Source organism: Cryptotermes secundus, unplaced genomic scaffold (genome assembly GCF_002891405.2).
Source record: "Cryptotermes secundus unplaced genomic scaffold, Csec_1.0 scaffold373, whole genome shotgun sequence".
Lineage (NCBI taxonomy): Eukaryota > Metazoa > Arthropoda > Insecta > Blattodea > Kalotermitidae > Cryptotermes > Cryptotermes secundus.
The window spans coordinates 1,035,549-1,058,061 of NW_019720165.1; the positions used below are offsets into that span (position 1 = coordinate 1,035,549).

At 38.6% G+C, this 22,513-nt stretch overlaps 1 protein-coding gene across 1 annotated transcript in view; it reads right to left on the bottom strand.

Annotated features, from left to right (window-relative positions):
- Positions 1–384: 384 nt before the first annotated feature.
- Positions 385–22,513, bottom strand: part of LOC111867304 (venom dipeptidyl peptidase 4-like) — an 82,504-nt gene continuing 60,375 nt past the window's right edge. Inside the window, 15 exon segments of the mRNA XM_023857042.2 lie at positions 385–1,132; positions 1,305–1,516; positions 4,596–4,756; positions 6,113–6,307; positions 6,878–7,065; positions 8,795–9,023; positions 10,194–10,417; positions 10,908–11,031; positions 11,777–11,886; positions 13,423–13,592; positions 14,223–14,434; positions 15,812–15,864; positions 16,562–16,636; positions 17,980–18,089; positions 18,340–18,583. Of these exon segments, the coding sequence (XP_023712810.1) occupies positions 1,025–1,132; positions 1,305–1,516; positions 4,596–4,756; positions 6,113–6,307; positions 6,878–7,065; positions 8,795–9,023; positions 10,194–10,417; positions 10,908–11,031; positions 11,777–11,886; positions 13,423–13,592; positions 14,223–14,434; positions 15,812–15,864; positions 16,562–16,636; positions 17,980–18,089; positions 18,340–18,583 (2,415 nt within the window). The 3' untranslated portion in view covers positions 385–1,024.

Consider the following 22,513-nt stretch of genomic DNA (forward strand, 5'->3'; position numbering starts at 1 on the left):
TGCTCTTCTCTGATATGCATCATGTATAAGATGATGATGGTTATTTTAAACAGTTTTGTAATTTACACCCAATTAATTATGGCTTACCTGAGGAAAAGTACAAATGACCATACAGAAAGGTGGGGGCACGTGGTAGTGTAGTTGGTTGAGGCACTATGTTACAAGCCGGAAGGTCACGGGATTGAATCCTGATGAGGTCATTGAATTTTTTCAATTTAATTAAACCTTCCAGCCACAGCCCTGGGATTGACTCAGCCTCTAACAGAAATAAGTACCAGGAATCTTCCTGGGGGGTAAAGGGTGGCGGACGTGTAGGGCTGCAACCTTACCACCATCTATGAGCCAATTGTCTAGATAATGAGGGACCCTCAACATCTCACATCCCTATGGGCCTTCACGGCCTGTTACAGGGATAGCTTTACTTACTTTTATGACATTAGGTAGGAATGATGGCTAAAATAATAGAATGTGATTTTATATAGTAAAAAATAATTGGGTCTCCAGTGGTTATAGCAAAGTCTAATGTTTCCAGTGTTTGTGTGTTTTGTTTCAAGCAATTAAACTGATGATTTGAATTATTTGATAATTTTTTTAGTTTATTTGGGAATGTAACCCCCCAGGCATAACAATGTGCTTGTAGGAAGCAGTGATTAACATCACTTTTGCTTTACAATGTCTCTCTGGGAATATAAATATAAGTTAGATCAGGGACCACCCTGAAGAGGGAGGTAGCAAGTTCTTCCAGGATGTTGGCATCTACCAAAACACATGGTGTCACACCATGAAAGACCATAATCTTAAAATACATTGCCATGAGAACCATAGGTCCTGCAGGATTGTTTATCTGCACTTAGATATGATGCTGTAGTTCTGTCCAACCTGTAGCAGACACTTATGTGGACTGTAATAACATTGCTAACTTCAGATGTCTTAATTTTGAATTTTTATCTCCACATAGTGGGTTAAATTCCTGTTATGAGAATTTAACTGGGTACATATTTTAGCTGTCTGCTTTGTAGGGGAATTAAACTGTCTGCTCATGTAAGTTAAAGCAGTTATCAAGGAAATTTCCAAGCGTGTGATAGAGATGTGGTCGTACTCCTGTTAGACCATGTTCTTCATCAGGATAGCTCTGAAAACACAAAATATAATGTGAAAGAGAGCATTTAAAATAGTGTATACAACAGAATTTATTTCAGAATTAAGATATATAGTCAGGGGCTAAAGAAGGGGAACACAGTATCTTGAACAGAGGATGTAAATGTAAGATATCACATGATTTGGATTTAAAAATATCTTCTTACCATCTGTTGGAATAGAACATCATTATGTTCCAATGCTTTAGCAAGCATCATAGACTGCTGATAATGTACATTGTCATCCAATGTTCCATGAACCAGCAAATACTGTTTGTTGCGAATACTGGGAGAAATTATGGTTAAAGCTGAATTTATGTATCCTTCCAAATTGTCTTGTAATGTGGGAAGACCCATGTAGCGTTCAGTGTAGATTGTATCTTGGAAAAGAGGATAATAAAATATCAACAACAAAACAGGATGGCAGAAGTAAAAAATACAGACCTGCCCAAAATCTGTGTAACTTATTTGGTAATTTCATATTAAGAGGCTATGTTACAGGTGAAACTGCAGTAAAACAATGCCACTTTAAATACTGAAAGCAGAACCCACATTTTATTGTTTTAAAAAAGATCTGCTATTACAGTGTTTCATACTATAGAAAACATATAATAACCTAGGTTAATCTTTTCACTGCACTGGTCAAGTGCTATATTGAATTTTATCCCAGTCATTACCATTTGCTGCAGACAAATACATTTAATTCAAACTCTGCATTTCTATTATAATGACAATATTACAGACTGAACAACTTGAATTTGATTTCTGACAAAAGTAGGGATTTTTCCATTCTCACTGTGTCCACACATGCTCTGGGGATAAGCCAGACTTGTATCTAATGGGTACTCTCATTAAGTATGCTTGTCCCATATTCCTACATGGTGTTGTGTTTGACTGTGCACAGGGACAGCTTTACCTTTCCATCTTGCAGTTACTACATACTTTTCTGAAGTGGCTTCTGACATTTTTCAGAAATAATCATCAATGCTTCTTCATGAAGCTTATGGTCTTCTGAGATGTGATGTTATGTAGTCACATAGGCAGGTACAAGTATTCTGGAGTAAACTGCTGCCTCCATCTTCAAGACAGAAGAAGATAAGGGAAGTACACTGCTCCTAAATAATGGTAACTGTTTACCTACCAAACTACACGGCATGACATCCCAGAAGACCATATTTTTAATAGTCACCATTGTTATAACCTCACACCTCATGTGTTACATTGCACAACTTCTACCACAGCTTATTACATGTGTAGGAGCCTCCACAGTGAAGCAAGCACTACCTAATCAGTGCCCACCATGGCAGCTCCAACACACATTGGTCCACACCTCCTAGTGACAAACGTATACAAAAGCGGACTTCCAGCACACTAGCATTAGTCACAACTACACTCACACCAAGAGAACACTGCAACAGCAAGTCTACTAGTAGTAGTACTGCAGCCGACTCTGTCAACAATCGCCAGCGCTCTTCAGACCAGCCAGGAGTGGCAGGAGCTTCGCTGGCCAGCTGGCCTGGCTAGCCTGCTACTGCAAGAGCTTTGCCCAAAAACCCACTGGCTTAAGAGCATGGAGCTACCATGCAAGGAAGCTCCCCGATCCTAGCCCACTGCGACAGGAACTTTGACGTGCACTCATCAAGCGACCCAGCTTTAGACAACTGGCCCTTTTTTGTGCCAACAATATCAACGCCATCACTAGCAAAGGCTAGCTGGCTGCAAAGGAGTTTCGCCAGTATTCATTCATCAGGCACGCATGGCTTCCTTGCTTATCTGTACATTTTGTTATCAGCAATAAACATTTGTTATAGTTTGCAGCGCTGGTCTCTCCATGCCACCGGATTTGACATCCCACACATGCATAAGCACTTGATATCCCTGTGACCTGAATTATTTACCCAGGAACCTAATTACTCTGTTGTCATCAACATATTACTTGCATCATGATATCCATAAAATATAAGCAGTCTCTACTAAGTCAAGATATTTTAGAATCCCTAGAGGAAATAGGTTCAGGTGTCAGTTTTAGTAAATCTGAATATACTAGTGACCCCTATGGTGAAAGAGGTGAACATGACTATATCAGTGAGAATAATTCAGAACTGGAAGAGAACAAACAGAATTAACTAATGCAGCTAATTATTATAGTAATGTGAGGGTTAAAACATGGCCCTGGCACTTGCAGATGGATAATCTGATTTGTTAACAGCTGATAGAAGACGTTTGTTTGAGTGATATTAGCATACGCTACAGCCCTTCAGGTCAGTGAAGAAGATTAATATACTGAGAATTTGTATTTTTATCAGCAAATTATAAATTCTCACAAACACAGTACAGATAAATTAATTTGAATATTTTAACCGATAAACATTTTAGATACTCCTATGTCGAAGAAAGTGGATTTTAGGAGTGTTTTGTATCCGTGAACTTCTTGCCTAAATGGTTCAGCTCACTCTCACTCTCACTCATGGAGCTGAGCCCTTCTTGAGAAGCCGCCAATTGTGTGGCTACTCGAGAACTTCCCAGGATTTTATGGAACCCGCAGGCTCATCACTGTGTTCATAAGAGCCATCCACTGGTCACTATCCTGAGCTCACACACACATATGTCCGGCAATACAACGTACGCAGCCACATAAGAAAGACACACCATAAGACACAGTACATACACAATTAAAACATAAGAAGAACGACTCCCATAGCGGACGAATGGCATTACACACGAGTTTGATGTACGACATGTAAGATGATAGATCTTAACAAGTTTTAATATATAAATTTTATTATTGAACAACGACGAACACACATTTTATATAATTTTATAAATGGACACTTGATGGCAGGCAGTGCAATGGTTTAACGTGATTGATACACCTGAGGATGGCGGAATGATGCTGAAACATGTAGTGTGAAGTGACAAATGAAACTGTATGCGCTAAAAGACGGTAAATATATGCACATTATTAACACAATATCTACATGGCGCCGCACCCCAGAAAACTGCTTTCTTCATTTCTCTTAATAGATATGACACATGTAACAGACAGGAGAAACTTTGTGCAGCGTACCATGCGCCATTTACTTTCAGATTGTAACACAACAGATATAGAGATGGGCTATGGGATGGATAGCTAAATAATTTTGGTTTGATTTCAGGAAGGGGCAAGAGATGTTTCTTTTTTCAAAAGTGTCTAAATTGGTTCTGGGGCCCACCCAGCCTCCAATCCAGTAGGTGCTGGGGCCCTTCCCCCGAGATAAAACAGCAGAGGCATGAAACTGCCCACATAATTCCATCTAGTGACAAGGTTAAGAATGGTACAGCTATACTTCCATTCCCTCATACAACATCCTGGCATTGCGAATAATTAATTAAGCACAGTGAAAACTTTACATTTACCTTACAACATAAGAGCAATTTATCAACTACCTTTGTGCCTCATGGTGTCTTAGCATAACTTACCATAGTAATTCCAATCAGCAACAGGGGCAACTGAAATTCCACATTTGAACACATTTTGTTTGTCTTTTGCCAGTGCCATGCCCGTTGCATAACCACCATAACTCCAGCCCCAGATGGCTGTTCTTTTTGAGTCAATATATTTAAGATTGTTCTGAAGAAACCTACAAAAAGTATTAAAATTTTAATAATCTAATAGTTACTTACTTTGATGTACGATTTAAGAGCTTGTACATCGATTAAGATAGATGAAAGCAGATTGTAAGCAGAAAAGATGAAGTCTGTACGAAATATTTGGAACTAAGAAAGAAGGCAAGAAATTTTGGCATGGATAACAAAAGATTTCCTCTAAAAAACAAAAACTAAAGATGTTGGAAAGACTGATGGCTAACTGGGCAGTCAAGTGAGATAAGATGCCAAATAGAATAAGTAAGGAGTGAACATAGATATATGAGTTGAGCTATGATGGAACAGAAAAGCTGAAGAAAATAGATCACTTGGAAGACACAGGTATAGATTTGAGGATAATATTAAAACAGGCCTAAAAGAAGTAGGACGAGAGGGTGTGGGCTGGATTCATCTGTCTCAGGGCAGGGACTAGAGGCAAGTTCTTGTGATTGTGATTGTACACATAGTAACTGCTATGCTTTACAGAGTAAGAAAATGTTATCACAGCCCCGTAAGATTGCTGATACAAAATTTGATGTATATACCACAAGTGATGGCGCACACGGTAGCGTAGTTGCTTGAGGCACTCTGCTACAAGCCAGGAGGTTGCAGGTTCAAGTCCCAATGAGGCCATTGGATTTCTTCAATTGACCTAATCCTTCCGGCCGCACTATGGCCCCGGGGTCGACTCAGTCTTCAACAGAAATGAGTACGAGGAATTAATTAAATAATTTTCCTGGGGAGTAAAGCGCGGCTGGGGAGTAAGGCTGACAACGTTACTGCCATCTTTGAGCCGATTTTCTGGATAATGTTGGACCCTCAACGTCTCACAACCCTATGGGCCTTCATGGCCTATTACATGCCTGTACCAGGCCGTGAAGGCCCATAGGGTTGTGAGACGTTGAGGGTCCAACATTATCCAGAAAATCGGCTCAAAGATGGCAGTAACGTTGTCAGCCTTACTCCCCAGCCGCGCTTTACTCCCCAGGAAAATTATTTAATTAATTCCTCATACTCATTTCTGTTGGAGACTGAGTCAACCCCGGGGCCATAGTGCGGCCGGAAGGATTAGGTCAATTGAAGAAATCCAATGGCCTCATCGGGACTTGAACCTGCGACCTCTCGGCTTGTAGCATAGTGCCTCAACCAACTACGCTATCGCGTGCCCCCAGAAGATTCCTGTACTTATTAAAAACATAGTTTCCTGTGTTTCATTTGAATGACTTGTATTTATTGATATATTCAGCTTTTTTCCATGAAATTAAACAGAAGGCTGTATATGAGAATCTGCAGAGTTACAGGCTGCTCATTACTGACTGAAAATTATATTAATTTTGTTGCTGACACATAACCTTGTTACATTGACTTGGTCATCAATCTCAGGACCTCCAAGTTTTCTGTAGACAGCAAACAACATGTTGTTGCCCTTCAGTCCTGAGCCACGTCCATCAATGGCTGCATAAATGATACTCTTGTTCACTGTAAGATATGTACTCCAGTCGACACTGAATCGCTTAGTGACTTGGTAAGAGTCAGGACCACCATACCTGAAGACAGAATAATTCATTCATTGATAGCTTCTCTTCAGGATGCTGAAATTGCAGTGCTGTTTTATGCTGAAGATGGAGGCTGTATGTTCCTCTGAGCCACTGGTACCCACCTGCTAGACTATGTATTGTCATAAGATCAGAAGATCACAGTAGAATCTCCACCACTGTGAAATCATCTTATCTTATTTCAATGGAAAGTTCTTAAACTCTAACTGAAATAAAAAAGCAATATTCTTATGAGGTACTTTAAGTATGAAGTGTAAAAATGTGATGTTTTGATTATAATTTAGCACTGTGGTGTTAATGACGTGAAATTTGCCTGGATTAATTATTCTTTTATAAACAGAACACAAACTTCTGTTTCATTAGTTCTGATTCTCCATCTACTGATCCAGTTGAAGTATGGTAACAGCATGTTATTAAATATCCTTATACTGCGTAATTTATAGGTCACCGTCTAGCAGCAGACATCAGCTGCAAAGTGGGCCAGCCTCTGATTTACATTCTTAGACTGCAGCTTAGCACATTTGAGGAAGAAGCTGATATAATGGGTTAAAACATACTTACACATTCACCAGCAGGGGGTACTTAGTTTTTCCAGATGTGTCAATATTTGGCGGCAGCCAAAGTTGCACTTGTGCTTTAAAGCCTCCAGGAACAGACACTTCAAGCCGCTTGGTAGTGGGAAGTACTTTTCCTTGGAGTAATTGTCTCACTTCCTTGTTAGATTCCAGTACCACTAGCCGCACATGGTCCTGCAAACATACTTTCTTAGAGGCTAACATTCTTTAATTTTATATTAATTTTAAAGTATTAAAATGGATACAGTGTACAACCAATATGAAGAAATGAATGTTATAATACATTAAGGAATTACTAATTACAGACATAATAATATGGATAAACTCATTGTTTCTGTCAAGATCATCTACTGCTTCTTGCACCAATACAGACTTCTCATCTTCAAACCCATAGAAAATCTAGAATTAACTCTCTGAAACATGCAGTTCTTCTATATAACATTGTCACTTGTTAGGGACTGTGCGTGACTTATGGATGGGATATGGATTGGTGAATGGATTTATTGACCACATGTATACACCATTCAGAACTACATTTCACTTATCACTGACACACAGAGACTAGCATCCTCACTCTACTACAGTATCCACTAGCCGTTGCCTGGCAATGGTTTCTACTAAGGGAGATTCTTCAGCTTTCCACACTCAGGTCCTCTTGCCACAGCTGATCATACTGAACTCTTGTCAACTGACAACTCAACTAACTGGACCCCAGGCTGGTGGCCATTTCACACCAAACTCATAGTTTTTCTTACCAGGTTGACTTTCAACTGAACTGACAACTGAACTCTCTCACTCACCAACCAGCTACTTCATATCACTTTACTCAACTGAACTCTTCTTTATAACCACTTTGCATGGACCAAATATAAAACACTGTTTCCAACAGTACCCCTATTGCTGTAGGTGTTTACAGATCTGTTGCCTATAGATGGGTTGCATAACCCTGTTGTTCTATAGTTGCATGCATTTATCTTGCAGGTACTATCTAGCAACGGTCGCTGTTTACAGAGTCACCACTTAGCAATGGGTCTATTCACCACAAATTCAGTTCCTATCTCAAAGACAAACACATTGCATCTCAGTTGCAAAGACTTTGTTATTCATAAATATATTGTAAGGGAAAATGTAGAATTTGTAAATGTTAAAGCAGATGGTACTTATCATCACTACAGTATTGTAAAGGGGGCATGTGGTAGTGTAGTTGGTTGAGGCACTATGCAACAAGTTGGAAGGTCGTGGGATCGAACCCCGATGAGGTGGGGTTGACTGAGCCTCTAACAGAAATGAGTACCAGGAATATTCCTGGGAGTAAAGGGCGGATGGCGCGTGAGGCTGACAACCTCACCACCATCTGTGAGCCGATTCTCTAGAAAAAGTGGGAGCCTCAACATCTCAAAACCCTGTGGGCCTTTACAGCCTGTTAAAAGGATACCTTTACTTTTTTTACATATTGTAAAGCATTAAGAGAGAGAATAAAGCAATTTTGCACAGGCTACATGGACTGTCAGATCCAGGACAGAATCATGACAAGGTTTAAGGCTTCACGAATGTACTGTTTGTCGTCTTAATGCAATTCACATTTTCATTATTCCACATTTTCTCCAAGTGCTAAGGTCTGTCACACTCTGTAACATTTAAGTCAGTCTCAGGTATTATATATTTGAGAAACACTGATTTAAGTAATATCCATAAGGACATATTATTATAAAATATTTAAAACCTGGAAACAAAGTAATGGAAAAAGAAACATTGAATAATTTACTACCAAATTTGATTAGTCACATGCTGGGAAGTTATTTCTTACTTTCCATTTACTTTTAAGTGATGATATGGTTCTCAGCAAGTGACACATGACGAGAATAATACAACAAATATATCAGACAAATGACTATGTAAGTACCTTATTGAAAATTGCAACTTCAGGAACCCAAGGTCCTGTACATGTAAGTATATAGTAGCTGCTGTTCAGGCTGAAAGTAGATCTGACATACAGACACTGTGAGTCACCTGCAACTGTATGTATGCCACATGAAATACACAATGGCTTATTTGGAGCTGTTTGAGTATTGTCAGACACACTGTAAAGATGAAGCGTGGATGGATCCTTCTCTTCTGTTGCCAAGTAGTATCTGAAATAATGAATGTTATGTAATAGAGTGCAGTCATCATGAGTAACTGAGTGAAGATGCTGTGAAAGTCAGCCAATCTTTTGGATACACAATATATCTCTGGAACTTCGGAAAACATTTCATTTGAGAGTTCAGTGCTGTTAACCATATATCAACACCAATGTATCAGTCAGGTATCATAATACAAAATAGGAGTTCATTAACACCAAGAGTTACACGGCTGCTTCTGGTCTGTAAAAAATTCAGTCTTCTTCATTAAACTTTATGACTTTTTTTTTACTTTCTCACACACACTGTAAAAACGCGGGAAGAGAGGGGAAAAGAGGGAGGGAAGGATAGGATAGAATGTAGATCTTAATGCAAATACAAGTATTTACAATTTTTGTGTATTTATAATCTGGTCTGAGGAAGTTAAATCATTTCCACTCCACACCAAATTCAGTGTTTGTCTTAATTCTATAAGAATACTAAACAGATTTCAGGTTATCATGTCCAAATTATTATCAATTATAGCATTTTTATCTCATTTAGTATATCTATAAAGCATGTTTAGACAGTGTTAATAGCTGATGGCTACTTAACAATATTTTCAATTATTGAATTTCTCTCACAGAATTTTAAGCCCATAGACAGTCTGAAACAGCTCATCCAGCCTCCAACCATGACTGACTTCCTATCCATGATTTATATGATAACCAGTGAGAGGAAAGTGTGATAATATTTAAAGGAAATCTGATTTCTGTAATATTTAATTTTTTTTTGAGTTGATTATTTAATTGTACTGTCAGCATTGAGACTATATAGTATCAGTGAGAGAGTTTTGTAATGAATGATGAATTTGAAAGGATTTGGAAGGAAATGATCATGACCTAATTGAGGTAGTGTCCTGGAATTTGCCTGAATGAACCGAAGAAAATTGTGAAAGATCTCAGAACAGTTGGTGTTCCAGCTGAGATATGAACTTGGCAACTCTTGATTACAAGTCTAGAGTGTTACCGCTATGCCAAACCTATTCCATAATACTAATCATTTTATATATGAAACACGAAAATAGTGGACATTACATCACCATTATGCATCCATTTTAAATAGGTACTTAATACAAATAACTTCAGTCATAATATATCACTGTTAAGGCTGGAAGTTCCAGTAGCACGTTTATGTACTCACATTAAGTTCCTTGCCCTATCCCAAGATAAGATTTCAGTGACTGTGAATTTCCCAGAAGTAAGTGCAATATTTCGGCCTTGCTGCACCACACTCACATGTCGATAGGCACCATTAGTTGGTCCTTGGTTTTGTGGAAGAATCAGCACCATTTTGGTACCATCTGGCGAAAAAAGGGGAGGAGTGAATAGATCCAACCAACCATATGGTTCTCTCAGAGACAGCAGCTGCAAAACCATGAAAATAAATATGATGGCTCTATGTTCATGCAATCTGGAACTTAACACCTTCACTCCATATACACACATGCATGCACATGTACACACCCAAGTCTGGGAGTACTCCAGAAATTCAAAGATGTTCAGACATCCTAAGTAGTCACAAATAATTTAGTTAATTTATTTACTTCCGGTTCATGTATGTGCCAGGTTAAATGTTACTGTAGGGTGCTAGCTGGTCATATCAATTGGACAATTCATGGGCAGTGATATGCAAGTATGAATCTCAGGTGGAATGATCACTATGAGAGAAAGTACTCAAAGAAAAACTTCTCTCCAAAACACAATTATCCCACAACAAATCCTAAACAGAGAGTCCTGAGTTTGAAGCAAGGCTTCCATCATGAGATTCTGACATCAAATTAGCTAAGCTATAGCATGGGTAGTTCTAAGAAATGTCAGTACATAATTTCTTGCTGAGGTAAGAGAAGAAACTAACCTCTAAGCAGGGTGAGTTATACGCACTGCAAGACACAACCTTTGCAATGTTTTGTACACGATTCATCCACACAGCAGCCACATTATATTCTGTAGCCCAGTTAACGGCGCTCAGAATAGGTTCACTGAAAATCAAATAAGGGACTATCTTAAAGTGAAGCCTGATCTTGCACTGCACAAAAGCAGAAAATAGATGTGTTAGCAAGATAGGTACAGAAATTGTGTATGTACTAAATATATCATTTGGCATCTGCAAATCCAGCTATTTTTTAAATTGGCAAGCTGGGAGCAATAATGTGTAGACTGCAGAATGGCTTCTTTCTTTAATTGGCATGTAGTAAAATACACATTTTTTCTCTATGATTATTGTGCTTATTTACCCAAGCGAATTATCACAGACACACCTAGAAGGCAACCAGGAAGTCCAGAGGCTAGTTGAAGGGTTAAACAAAGGAATTTGGGACTGAACGTAAAGAAGAAGGAGGAAATGAAATCAAAGAAAGGTGCTTCCATGAAATGATTAAATGCAAAATGTCAGGTAGGTACATTTACCATATATGGTCTAGAACAAAATATTTGGGAAATCCAGAAAGCCAGCTCAGCTCAGGTCCCAGACTTTCTGGATAAGAATTTCAGTACCTGTATATGATACTGTCACAGTTCAGAGGTGTGACTGTAAAGGGGGGTATGGATTTGATGATAGGATTTATTGACACCTTATACACACTACTTGGAACTATGCAATTACAATGTTATCGCTGATCTACACACTACACACATAGAATCCCACCCCAGCAGACCATAATCTTAACCTTTTCTTCGGTGGAAACCTCAAATCTCAATATATTTAAGTACTAGGAAATATAATACCTGTGTAACAAGTCTTGTGGGGGTTGTAGTTGTATACTATTTGGGTTACCCTTAATGGCTTCTTCTAAATCAATCACACTCAGCCCTGCTATTGGATTAGGTGTCCCAGGCTGAAACAAAGGCAACATCATGCAATGTATAGCTTCTGACATTGTCCCACAAGTGGCATGGATGGGAATGGTACAAAAATACAGACATCATTTCCTGTTGGAATGACTAATTTCTGTAGTTAGTTTTCAATATCACTGTTCCTAATTAAACCACTGTGTGGGCACTTAAATGGCCTGCTGCTGTGTGTGCAATGACCTTTTAAATCTGTACAATAGCTCTTAGAACCTGTCATTCTCATAAGCTATTAGTACAAGAATTTGGGAATCAAAGAATAGAAACACATGTACAGAAACCAACTGCTGGAAGTTAGTTGAATGATACAGAAAAGTCATCCTCCTGCCATCTATGATTGAAAAGTGAAAATGAAATTCCAGGCTTAACTGAAAACTGTTACAGGAGAAACAAATTATTTTGAAGAATGGACTGTTATTATCCACCATCTCACCGACCATTCATACACAATGTGTTAACACTTAGCTGCATCCAATACAGCAGAACGTCATGATGCGTCATGATGAGACAGCAGGTTCCTTAGAAACATCTGTAAACTTCAGACTACATAGTGTCATATCCCAAAAGACCACATTCCTCAAAGGGATGTTGACTGTTTTCTTTGAGTATGCTCAAGATCAGATTATTCGTAGCATTTATACGTATTTATTTACAAGTGCTGAGATACCTACAGGATATAGTGCATCTTACACAGCTTTAAAACTGGAAATATTGTGAATGAAAAATTTGCGATGACATCGAGCCTCCGCACTCAGCAGCAGAATAAGCAATTATTTCAGGTAAACACAGCGTTACAAAAGTGACTAGATATGGCCCTGTTGACTTCTTTTCCACAAATTAAAAAAGACCTTGAAATGCAAAGACTGGCAGAAACTCTAGAACAAGTGCATAAATGTAGAAGCCTAATATGAATATTAACATCCAACCAGCATAAGTGCAATACCTTATTTGCCAACAGGCCTTGAGACTATGTGATGATTCGCATGATCAACGAATTTGAATTCAATTCCAAGCAGAAGGAAGAGATTTTTCTCTTATTAAAAGCATCCAGACTCCTTCTAGGGCCCATCCAGCCTTCTATACAGGGAATATTATGTGCCGTTTCCCTGGAGACAAAGTGGCCAGGGCATGAGGCTGAATGAGATTAAGACTGGCTAAGGTACATGACAATTCCCACAGGCATCTTCATGACATGGTGATTAATTAATTAAGCACAGGGATAACTTTACCTTTACCTCTATCTGATATGTATTATATATTTATATAGCATGTGTATGACAAAAGGGTTTATGAGTAATAAAATGAAGTTTCAGCACCATAATATATCATAATGTACATGTAAAATGTTAATATTTTATTCAATATAATATGAAAAAGAAATTGGTCAATATTTAGGTTAAATTAAAGTTGATTAAACTGAAGGCAAGTCATTTCCTTTCAAGGCATATGCAGGATGGAGTTCTCCATCTTGTGAACTGAAAAATTTATCCCCTTTCCTTGAGCATTTTTAACATTTTGCTCACCTTAGGATAACGAATATTTACTGCATGAGTGTACTGGTACTCCTGGTTGCCAGGTAGGCCATAGAAAGGTATTGACATAACTTTTGTTTTACTATCATTGTATGTTGCATATGCAAGCTTTTTGCTGTCTGGTGAAAACCATAGAGCTGTATTTGAACTGAGGACTTCCTCTGGAACAAATAAAATTAATGAATAGAATAATATATTGTATCAATAACCAAAATCACTTAAGACAGTGTAGTTTGAGCTTAGACAACGTTTGTCTCCTTCTTGTCAACATCAAAGAATTAAAATTTGAGAACACAGAATTAGTTAATTTAGACAATGATTTCTTGTGTAAGTTTCCAGAACTCCCACCATCTGTCAGCTCCCATAGCTCCTAAAGAATTAAATCCCTTGAAGTCAAAGTTCCAAATCTTTCTGCATCTAAACAGCGCACATAAGCTACCTAATTAGCCACTTTCCTCTACAAAAATATATTTCTACAAAAACTGAAGCCTGACTTGCCAACACAACCATTTGTATCTGTTTTCTCTTTGAACCTCTTTCCACTTGGAGGATTTTGCACCTACCAGAAAATATTACTTTTTATTTTCAATTCCATCTTCAGGCAGTTTCATTCTTTACCCAAACTAGAAAAGAGTTATCAGGATTCAAATCAAGGTTTGGTCTTTACAACACATCATATTCAATATTAATAACTTGAGAAGTTGATATAGAATTGTAAAAGGATCAAATAAACAATAATATGGCAGACAGACCATGAAACAACATAACACAAGTTTTCTCCATAATCATACCTTCATAAACCCAATCAGGAATGCCATGGTAAACAACTCCTGGAATGCCAGATCATGTCAGCTGAACTTCAGATATACTGGCTGCAGTTGGCCGGTAGTAAATATTATTACGATGCACATACACAAACCCATTTCCTTCTGGAGCCCACACAACAAGCTGATGTATTCTATGCTCAGGTCCAACCTCACTATTTTCAAGTGGGATGCTATTTCTGGAATCACAGGACATCATGCTTTATTTTACAATGCTACCAGCATCTCAGACTATATATTGACATTCATTCATTCATTTCCTTTATTTTCCATATATCCATACAGGTAACAAACCTAGGATGTGGAAATGGTCCCTTTGAAGATAGATATATCAAGATACATATACAAAATTACACAAGTCACATAATCAAAATCACTTGCATTAATCGATTAACATAAATAAGAACATAAAGTAAAAAATTTAATAAAATAATTTAAATATAACTTACTATAAAACTTGAATAAATATAATTTTATTTAAATTACCTATATTAACAGAATTAAATACATTACAAATTTACACACTTATGACCAGTTATGTTGATAATATTCATTCAAGGAATACAAAGAATGATGATATAAAAACCTCTTCAATGCAGAGTTAAAACTTCTCACATCAGTAGCCAACACTTTTATTGTCTGAGGAAGATGATTAAAAACTTTAATACCTGATATGTACGCACCTTTATTCTATTTTGTTCAGTTGAACAAAACTGCAGTTGAATATAAATTAATGAGGACTCTAATTTTGTATTTGTGAATCTCATTGTTAAAATTAAATGTTTATTATCACTTGTGTATACAAGTAATGAATTATGTACTGAGAGTAGAACTTCATTATTTCCAAATTCTTNTAACATAAATAAGAACATAAAGTAAAAAATTTAATAAAATAATTTAAATATAACTTACTATAAAACTTGAATTAATATAATTTTATTTAAATTACATATATAAACAGAATTAAATACATTACAAATTTACACACTTATGACCAGTTATGTTGATAATATTCATTCAAGGAATACAAAGAATGATGATATAAAAACTTCTTCAATGCAGAGTTAAAACTTCTCACATCAGTAGCCAACACTTTTATTGTCTGAGGAAGATGATTAAAAACTTTAATACCTGATATGTACGCACCTTTATTCTATTTTGTTCAGTTGAACAAAACTGCAGTTGAATATAAATTAATGAGGACTCTAATTTTGTATTTGTGAATCTCATTGTTAAAATTAAATGTTTATTATCACTTGTGTATACAAGTAATGAATTATGTACTGAGAGTAGAACTTCATTATTTCCAAATTCTTAAAAATGTCCCTAGAAGATTCTCTTGGTCTAGAATTTGTTATAAATCTAATAACTTTCTTTTGCAATATAAAAACTTTGCTAACACAAGAAGAGCCACCCCAAAAAATTATACCATAACTTATGACAGAATATATATGAGCAAAATAAATTAGCTTTAACGTATCTAAAGGGACAATATATTTTATATTTCTCAATGCATAATTAGCTGTACTTTTGTTCAGGTATATATGATCACTTACCTAGTTTGTAAGTCAACAATGTCATAACTGGCAAGGAAACTGTGTCTGAAGATCTGGAATAAGAATAAAATATTTTGTACTACCACTCCCTCAGACGCCATTTCTCAGATTTCAACTGATACAATAAAACAAAATGACATCACCATTACATGGATATCCCAGTACAATGTCCTGGTTATAAGAAATAATTAATATATCTACTATGTGCTACAAAATGTTGTAATGATGAATTGGTGACAAGTGATGCAGTTGGAATATGTGGACGAAAAAGAGGGTGTTGCTTCAAAACTTCAGATATCTAACACAATATTATCAAATTCTTTTGTTCTGGGCCTGTGCAAGTCTAAAAGCATTTTACATTTTTGCTAAACATATTAAGATTACTGTCAATTAATACTCACGATATGAACACAAGATCAGCAGAAATTAATTTTCATTTAACAAAATAAAAAGAAGAAAATAGTTGGTTCATAAAATGTGCTGCACTAGGCAGCTGCTTACTTTGCCTGTGCTGTTTCACTGGTGTTGTCTAGGTTATGGATGTTATGGACTAGAATTTTGATCTCCTGGCACTAGACACCATGTAAGATTTAAATATTTTAAATCCAACAGCCTTTCACTAAAAATGTGTGTGATGATAATCTGTGAACTTGAAATGAAAAGTTTTCTACACTACAAGATGGTATATTCTAAATTCTTAAAAGATATTAACAAATCAGACACAAGACTAACCAACAGTCAGTAACTTACTTTTCGATAACTGTGAGCAACTAGGAGATACTTGCGATCTGCTGACAGTTCAAAATTGAATGGTGCATCTGGTAACTGCAAATCAATATGTACACATTAAGAAATGCTTACTGAAACTGCAAAACATCTCAAATTAATACTGTCACGTGTATTAGTGACTGTAGATGGGTTTTGATTTGGTAATTGGATTTACTGATCAGTCACAAGTCATAACTACAACTAATTATAACATTCTTGCTGATCACTCCACACTGAATCTTCTTAGTGTGCTTACACTATTCTTCATTATCCATTTCCTGGCAACAGATTTATCACAGTATCACTGTAACTACAGCACATGTACAGTCTTCAACTCACACACCAAGTCTACTTGACACAGTCTAATTGCTTTCTTGCTATTACCTTTCACTGCCAACTCCCTGGTTTTTGATCTATGACTACAACTCACTGTTTGACGCATTTGATCTTCTTCTGACCGTACACTCCACTGGAACTATTCTAACTTCCAAATGAACTATCAATTCAGTCAGTCAGAGTCAGAGTCACATTGTGACTGACGGTCAGTCAGTCAGTAAGTCTTGGTGTTGAGCCCCATTTGGGGCTCACGACCAGATATTAATTATTACCGTTTGACAGTTTTGGTCTTGTTTCAATGGGGTGCCCTCTCTGATGAGAGGACGGGTCTGCCTTTTGTAATGCTGCTGGCCCTTGCCAGCGCAGTCTTTCTTGGGTCCGAGTCCCTTGGGACTCGCGACCATATTTTACTGTCTCAGAATTGAGACTTGAAAGAGAGAGAGACACACACACACACTTACGGATCATCTTGAACTATCAATTATTGTTGGCTTCTTGTTACATAGACTTTGGTTTGACCTCATAGAAAACATGTCCATTGTCTAACAGTGGATGTTCTCTATTGTTGTATATTCATTGGAACGTGTTTACCTAACAATGGGCTGCTTACCAAAAAATCTGTCTCTGTTGGAAGGTGTGTATTGAGTCATTGCCTGGTAGTGGATCTATACGTCACAATATATTCCCCTATACAGGTCTCCAATGTTTTTATTCTTACTGTTCCTTGCAAGTTCATTCATTTTGTCTTTGAGATACTCCTGCTTTTTATTCCTGAAATGCCTGCTGGCTTCATGTTTCATATTGTTCAGATTATCCTCATTTATTTTGCTTGGATTCTGTAACCACTGCAGTTTGGCTCCTTTCCGTTGATATAATAATTCTGAGCATACTTAATCCAACCACAGCCTATGTTTCTTCATTTCATAATAACCTAGCCTATCTCTGACTGAATTTTTTATATTGTCTCTAATGGTTTCCCAAACTCTACTAATATCCACCTCATTGTCTAAGTTTTCCAAAGCTGCGAACCTATTTGAGATTTCATGTAACAACTTATTACCAACCTTAATTGTCCTTACCAGAAACTCAGTGGTCATAATAATCTCTGAACTTCTTGTTGAGGCATCAAATATGACAGCATCTCCTTGTTCATTTCTGTAGAAAAATTCAGTATCTGAAAAAGACAATATGGATTTAATCTATTATGAGCAAGCGCAAAATTTAGGCCTTTGGCCTGTTCTGAAACCATTTCTTTAGAATTATGTTTCTCTGAAACTTTGGTGAACTTCTGATCAACTACATGGCATAATAATCCAGGAGATGGTGTTTTTTTCACCTTCACCATTCATACCGTGGATATGAAGCATGTTAAGCTGACCTAATTTATTGCCAGAGGGCTCCATTTACAATATTTCTGGTCTCACCTGAGATCCAAGTGCCATTAAACCCTTTGGGACTGAACTTTCCTTCCACAACATCTTCTAGGGAGATGCTCGATCCATTGTACAGGGGCCCTCCACTTATGATCGCCTCTGCTCTCTTATTATTTGCCGATCCTCCAGCCAGAAACACTATGCCCACAATGATAAGCACCAGAACTATGGTTCCAATGACGACAAACGCTGCCACACTGCGCCAGTTATGATGTTTCCCCTTCGAAACCAGTTCCTGCACATATACAGGATAGAAGTCAATGGGGAATTCACCTGGATGAATACTGCTGATTTGGCTTTTGGGCCTTACTGTCAGCAGCGAACAACGTACTGCCGATAGCACTATTTCTTGGGATACAACGTCGTGTAGTCAATTGAAAGTCAACCGACGTTTCGGAGGAACATATCGCCTCAATCTTCAAGGCTGAAGAGTAAGCGAAGGAAGATACCAGCGTGAAAGTAGGTGACAAGTACTCGGCTTTCCACCTGCTTTCACACTGGCTTCTTGTTTGGTTTATTTGTTGAACATGAAGATTGAGGCCATATGTTCCTCCGAAACGTTGGCTCACTTTCAACGGACTGCACGGCGTTATATCCCAGACGATAGTGCTCTTCATAACCGCCGCTGCGAGAACCTCATATCCTACAACATATTGAAAATTAACGCCGCCCTCTACCGGTAACAAGGCCGGTTACCTAAAGCTGTTGGCAGTATTCCTATATCTGCCACACAATTTCGGATACGGGAGGTGCCAAGTATCGTTAAATTAACCGCCTTGGCACAGTAAAGTAAAAAAAGTAAAGTAAAGCTATCCCTGTACCAGGCCGTGAAGGCCCATAGGGTTGTGAGACGTTGAGGTTCCCACATTATCTAGACAATCGACTCAAAGATGGCGGTAAGGTTGTCAGCCTTAAGCGCCGGTCGCGTATTACTCTCCACAAAAATTATTTAATTAATTCCTGGTACTCATTTCTGTTAGAGGCTGAGTCGACCCCAGGGCCATAGTGCGGCTGGAAGGATTAGGTCAACTGAAAAAAATCCAATGACCTCATCGGGACTTGAACCCGCGACCTTCCGGCTTGTAGCATAGCCCCTCAACCAACTACGCTACCGCGTGCCCACCGCCTTGGCATAGATGTATAAAAAAGTGCTAATTCAATATTACTTTCAGGTCACATGCACACAGCACGAAAATTTTCGAGTTTTTTTCATTTCCTTTCAAGAGTCGCATAAATGTACTTAATTGTATTTTGCTCTAAATGTCATTCTAGGTGAGACGAAATTGGTTCGAATCNTTACATAACTTTTTTTTCCTTGGCACTAGAGCCCCAGTGGGCCTAGGCCTACCTCCATGAACTTCTCCGTTCACTTCGGTTTTTCTAGATCTTACACATTCGGTAGGACTCCCTGGGCGGGTGATCAGCTCGTCGCAAGGCCTCTACCTGTACACAAACACAGAAAAATGCGCACACACAAACTAAACATCCATGCCCTGAGTGGAATTCGAACCCACGGTCCCGGTTTCCAAGCGAGCGAAGACAGTACATGCCGTAGACCGCTCGGCTACCGTGACCGGCCATCACTTATATATACATCCGATAATATTACTTAACTTCTACACGTCAATGATCTGACGTCAATGACATCTGGTAGGCCTGTTCGCTAAAGTATTCGTGTCTCTGTTTCCTTCAATTTCAGCTCACACGAGCACATCCTTATAGCATCCGTCATAAAGGCAACCGGTCCTTCCTGTCGCCCCTTATTCATATCTCTCATTCATCCTAGGCACCTACTCATTAGTCACTAATTTCCATAATTATTCAATCCACACCTTAGAATTAGTGTTCTTCAACTCTGGGGTACTGGGGTCGATTTCCTGGAGGAGTACGATTTTTCTCTTCATCATGCCCAACTTAGGTTGCAGGGCCCACCCAGTCTCTGGTTCGGCGGTTATCGGCGGATCTTTGGGTGAAACAGATTTTAAGAATTTGTAGAGCTCTACCTCCATTTCCTATTACGCTTGAAAGGTGCAGCGGTAGGTAGGATGGCAAACTTTGCTTTGCTTCTCTTTCGTTCGTTCGTTCGTTCGTTCGTTCCCCTTCTATAATTACAGGTCCGATATCTCGCCAGTTCTAATTCCGAATCAATTACGAATCTCCTCCTTAGACAGCTGGCAGAACTACCTCAACAAAAACTGGCCATCGCAAGGCTTCTATACAAACTTGGGGGGTGGGGGAGCGAAAAAGAAAATACCCGTCTGCTTCGAGTGGAATTCGAAAAGGCGATTTAATAAAACAAGCGTTCCAGTTCAAGCAGGCTGTATGACTTCTGAATCTGTTCATATATACTATAAGCAATATCCCAAGCCAATTATAAAATTATTTTTATTTCATTTATTCATTTCCTTCTACATTTCGCCAATATATTCATCATTTGATTTACTCATTTATCTATGTGGAACGTACGCATACGGATGAGCTTCATAATGACAGTACATATTCATTTTCAAAACAAATATTATTACAATTTTATATCGGGTGATTTGTTCTTCAAAAGAAGCATGTAAAAGGAAAACTTTATATGTACTGCACCCCTACTATTCTTCGGGCTGATCCCCCGTCTACGGAGTTCTACCAACTGTCTTAAGATTAACAAACTGAAGTGAAACGAAGTGTTTCACTGATGCCCTATGCTCCAAGTTGGAGTAACAGGAATACATAGATAGATGTTAGTGGGGTGGGACTAAGCACTGCGGCCACTTCTGGCCTATTGTACCAGCCCCAGATGATAGGTGAGGGTGATTGTGGAGCAATTGGTGGAATGAAGATTGGCAGGGGAAACCGAAGTACTCGAAGAAAACCTGCCCCAGCGCCACTTTGTCCACCACAGATCATACTCGACCAGATCCGGGATGGAACCCGGGTCGCTGCGGTGGGAAACCAACGACTAACTGCTTGAGCTATGGCGCGGCCTTAGATAGATAGATAGTTTCTACTTTAGCAGTTTACGATAGTAGCCTAGGAACTTCATTTACAAATGCAGGATCTGAGGCCCTCACAGCGGTGGTTATGAAGAGTTCTAACTTCTGGGTTAGAACGTCATAGAGTCCGTTGAAAATTTAAGTTTCGAAGGTACACGTCGCCTCTGTCTTCCGGATTGAAGAATAAGCCAAACAAGAAACCAGCCTGAACCGGGCAGCAAACAACGAGTACTTTTCAATCCTGAAGATATAAGCGACATGTTCTTCCGAAACGTCGGATGATATTCAACGGACTACAGGGCGTTGTGTCCGAGAAGACAGAATCCTTCATCTTCATAATCTTAAATTCTTAGGATTATTTTCCAATAGCGCATTCGGTATAGCGACTGGCTATGGGCTGGAAGACCGAAGAGTTGGAGTTCGAGTCCCAGTAGGGTCAAGATTTTTCCTCTCTCAACTTTGTCCAGATCGGCTCATAGGCCCAACCAACCTCTTATACAATGTGTACATGGGCTCCTTCCTCGGGGGTAAAGCGGGCGGGGTGTGAGGCTGACCACTCGCCTGCAGACAGGAGTAGAGGCAACAACCGAAATGCTGTTTGTATCATATCAGTGCAGCAAAACCTTATTAATTTTGTAGTAAAATATTTGTACCGTCGTCTGCACAGGGGCCGGGATAGCTCAGTCGGTATGGCAACGGGCTGCTGGCTGGACGGCCGGTTTTCGATTCGCGACAGGGGCAAAAAATGTCTCTACTCCACAACGTCCAGACCGACTCTGGGAAACTACCAAGCTCTTTATCCATTTGGTACCTGGGGATCTTTCCCCGGGAGTAAAGCGGCCAGGACGTGAAACTGACTACTGATCTCCATCTAGTGCTGAGGTGAAGAATGGTAGAGCCATACCTACACTCCCCCATGTGTCTTCACTGTATAGTGTTTAATTAATTAAGCGCAGGGACAACTTTACCTTTTTATCGACATCTATAATAGATTAATATCTGGGTTAATGAGGTAAGAAAGTATTAAATTTCCCATTACACCGTTTAGCTTTTATGTAAAATAAGCTTAGACACTGCGAGAAGTACTTCATTAACTACATATGTAATTAGGGCACTCTTTGTGGAACCATTTTCCCACTTACGTCGCCATCTCTTGGCTCTTTGTCGATCTAACTGCAGACACG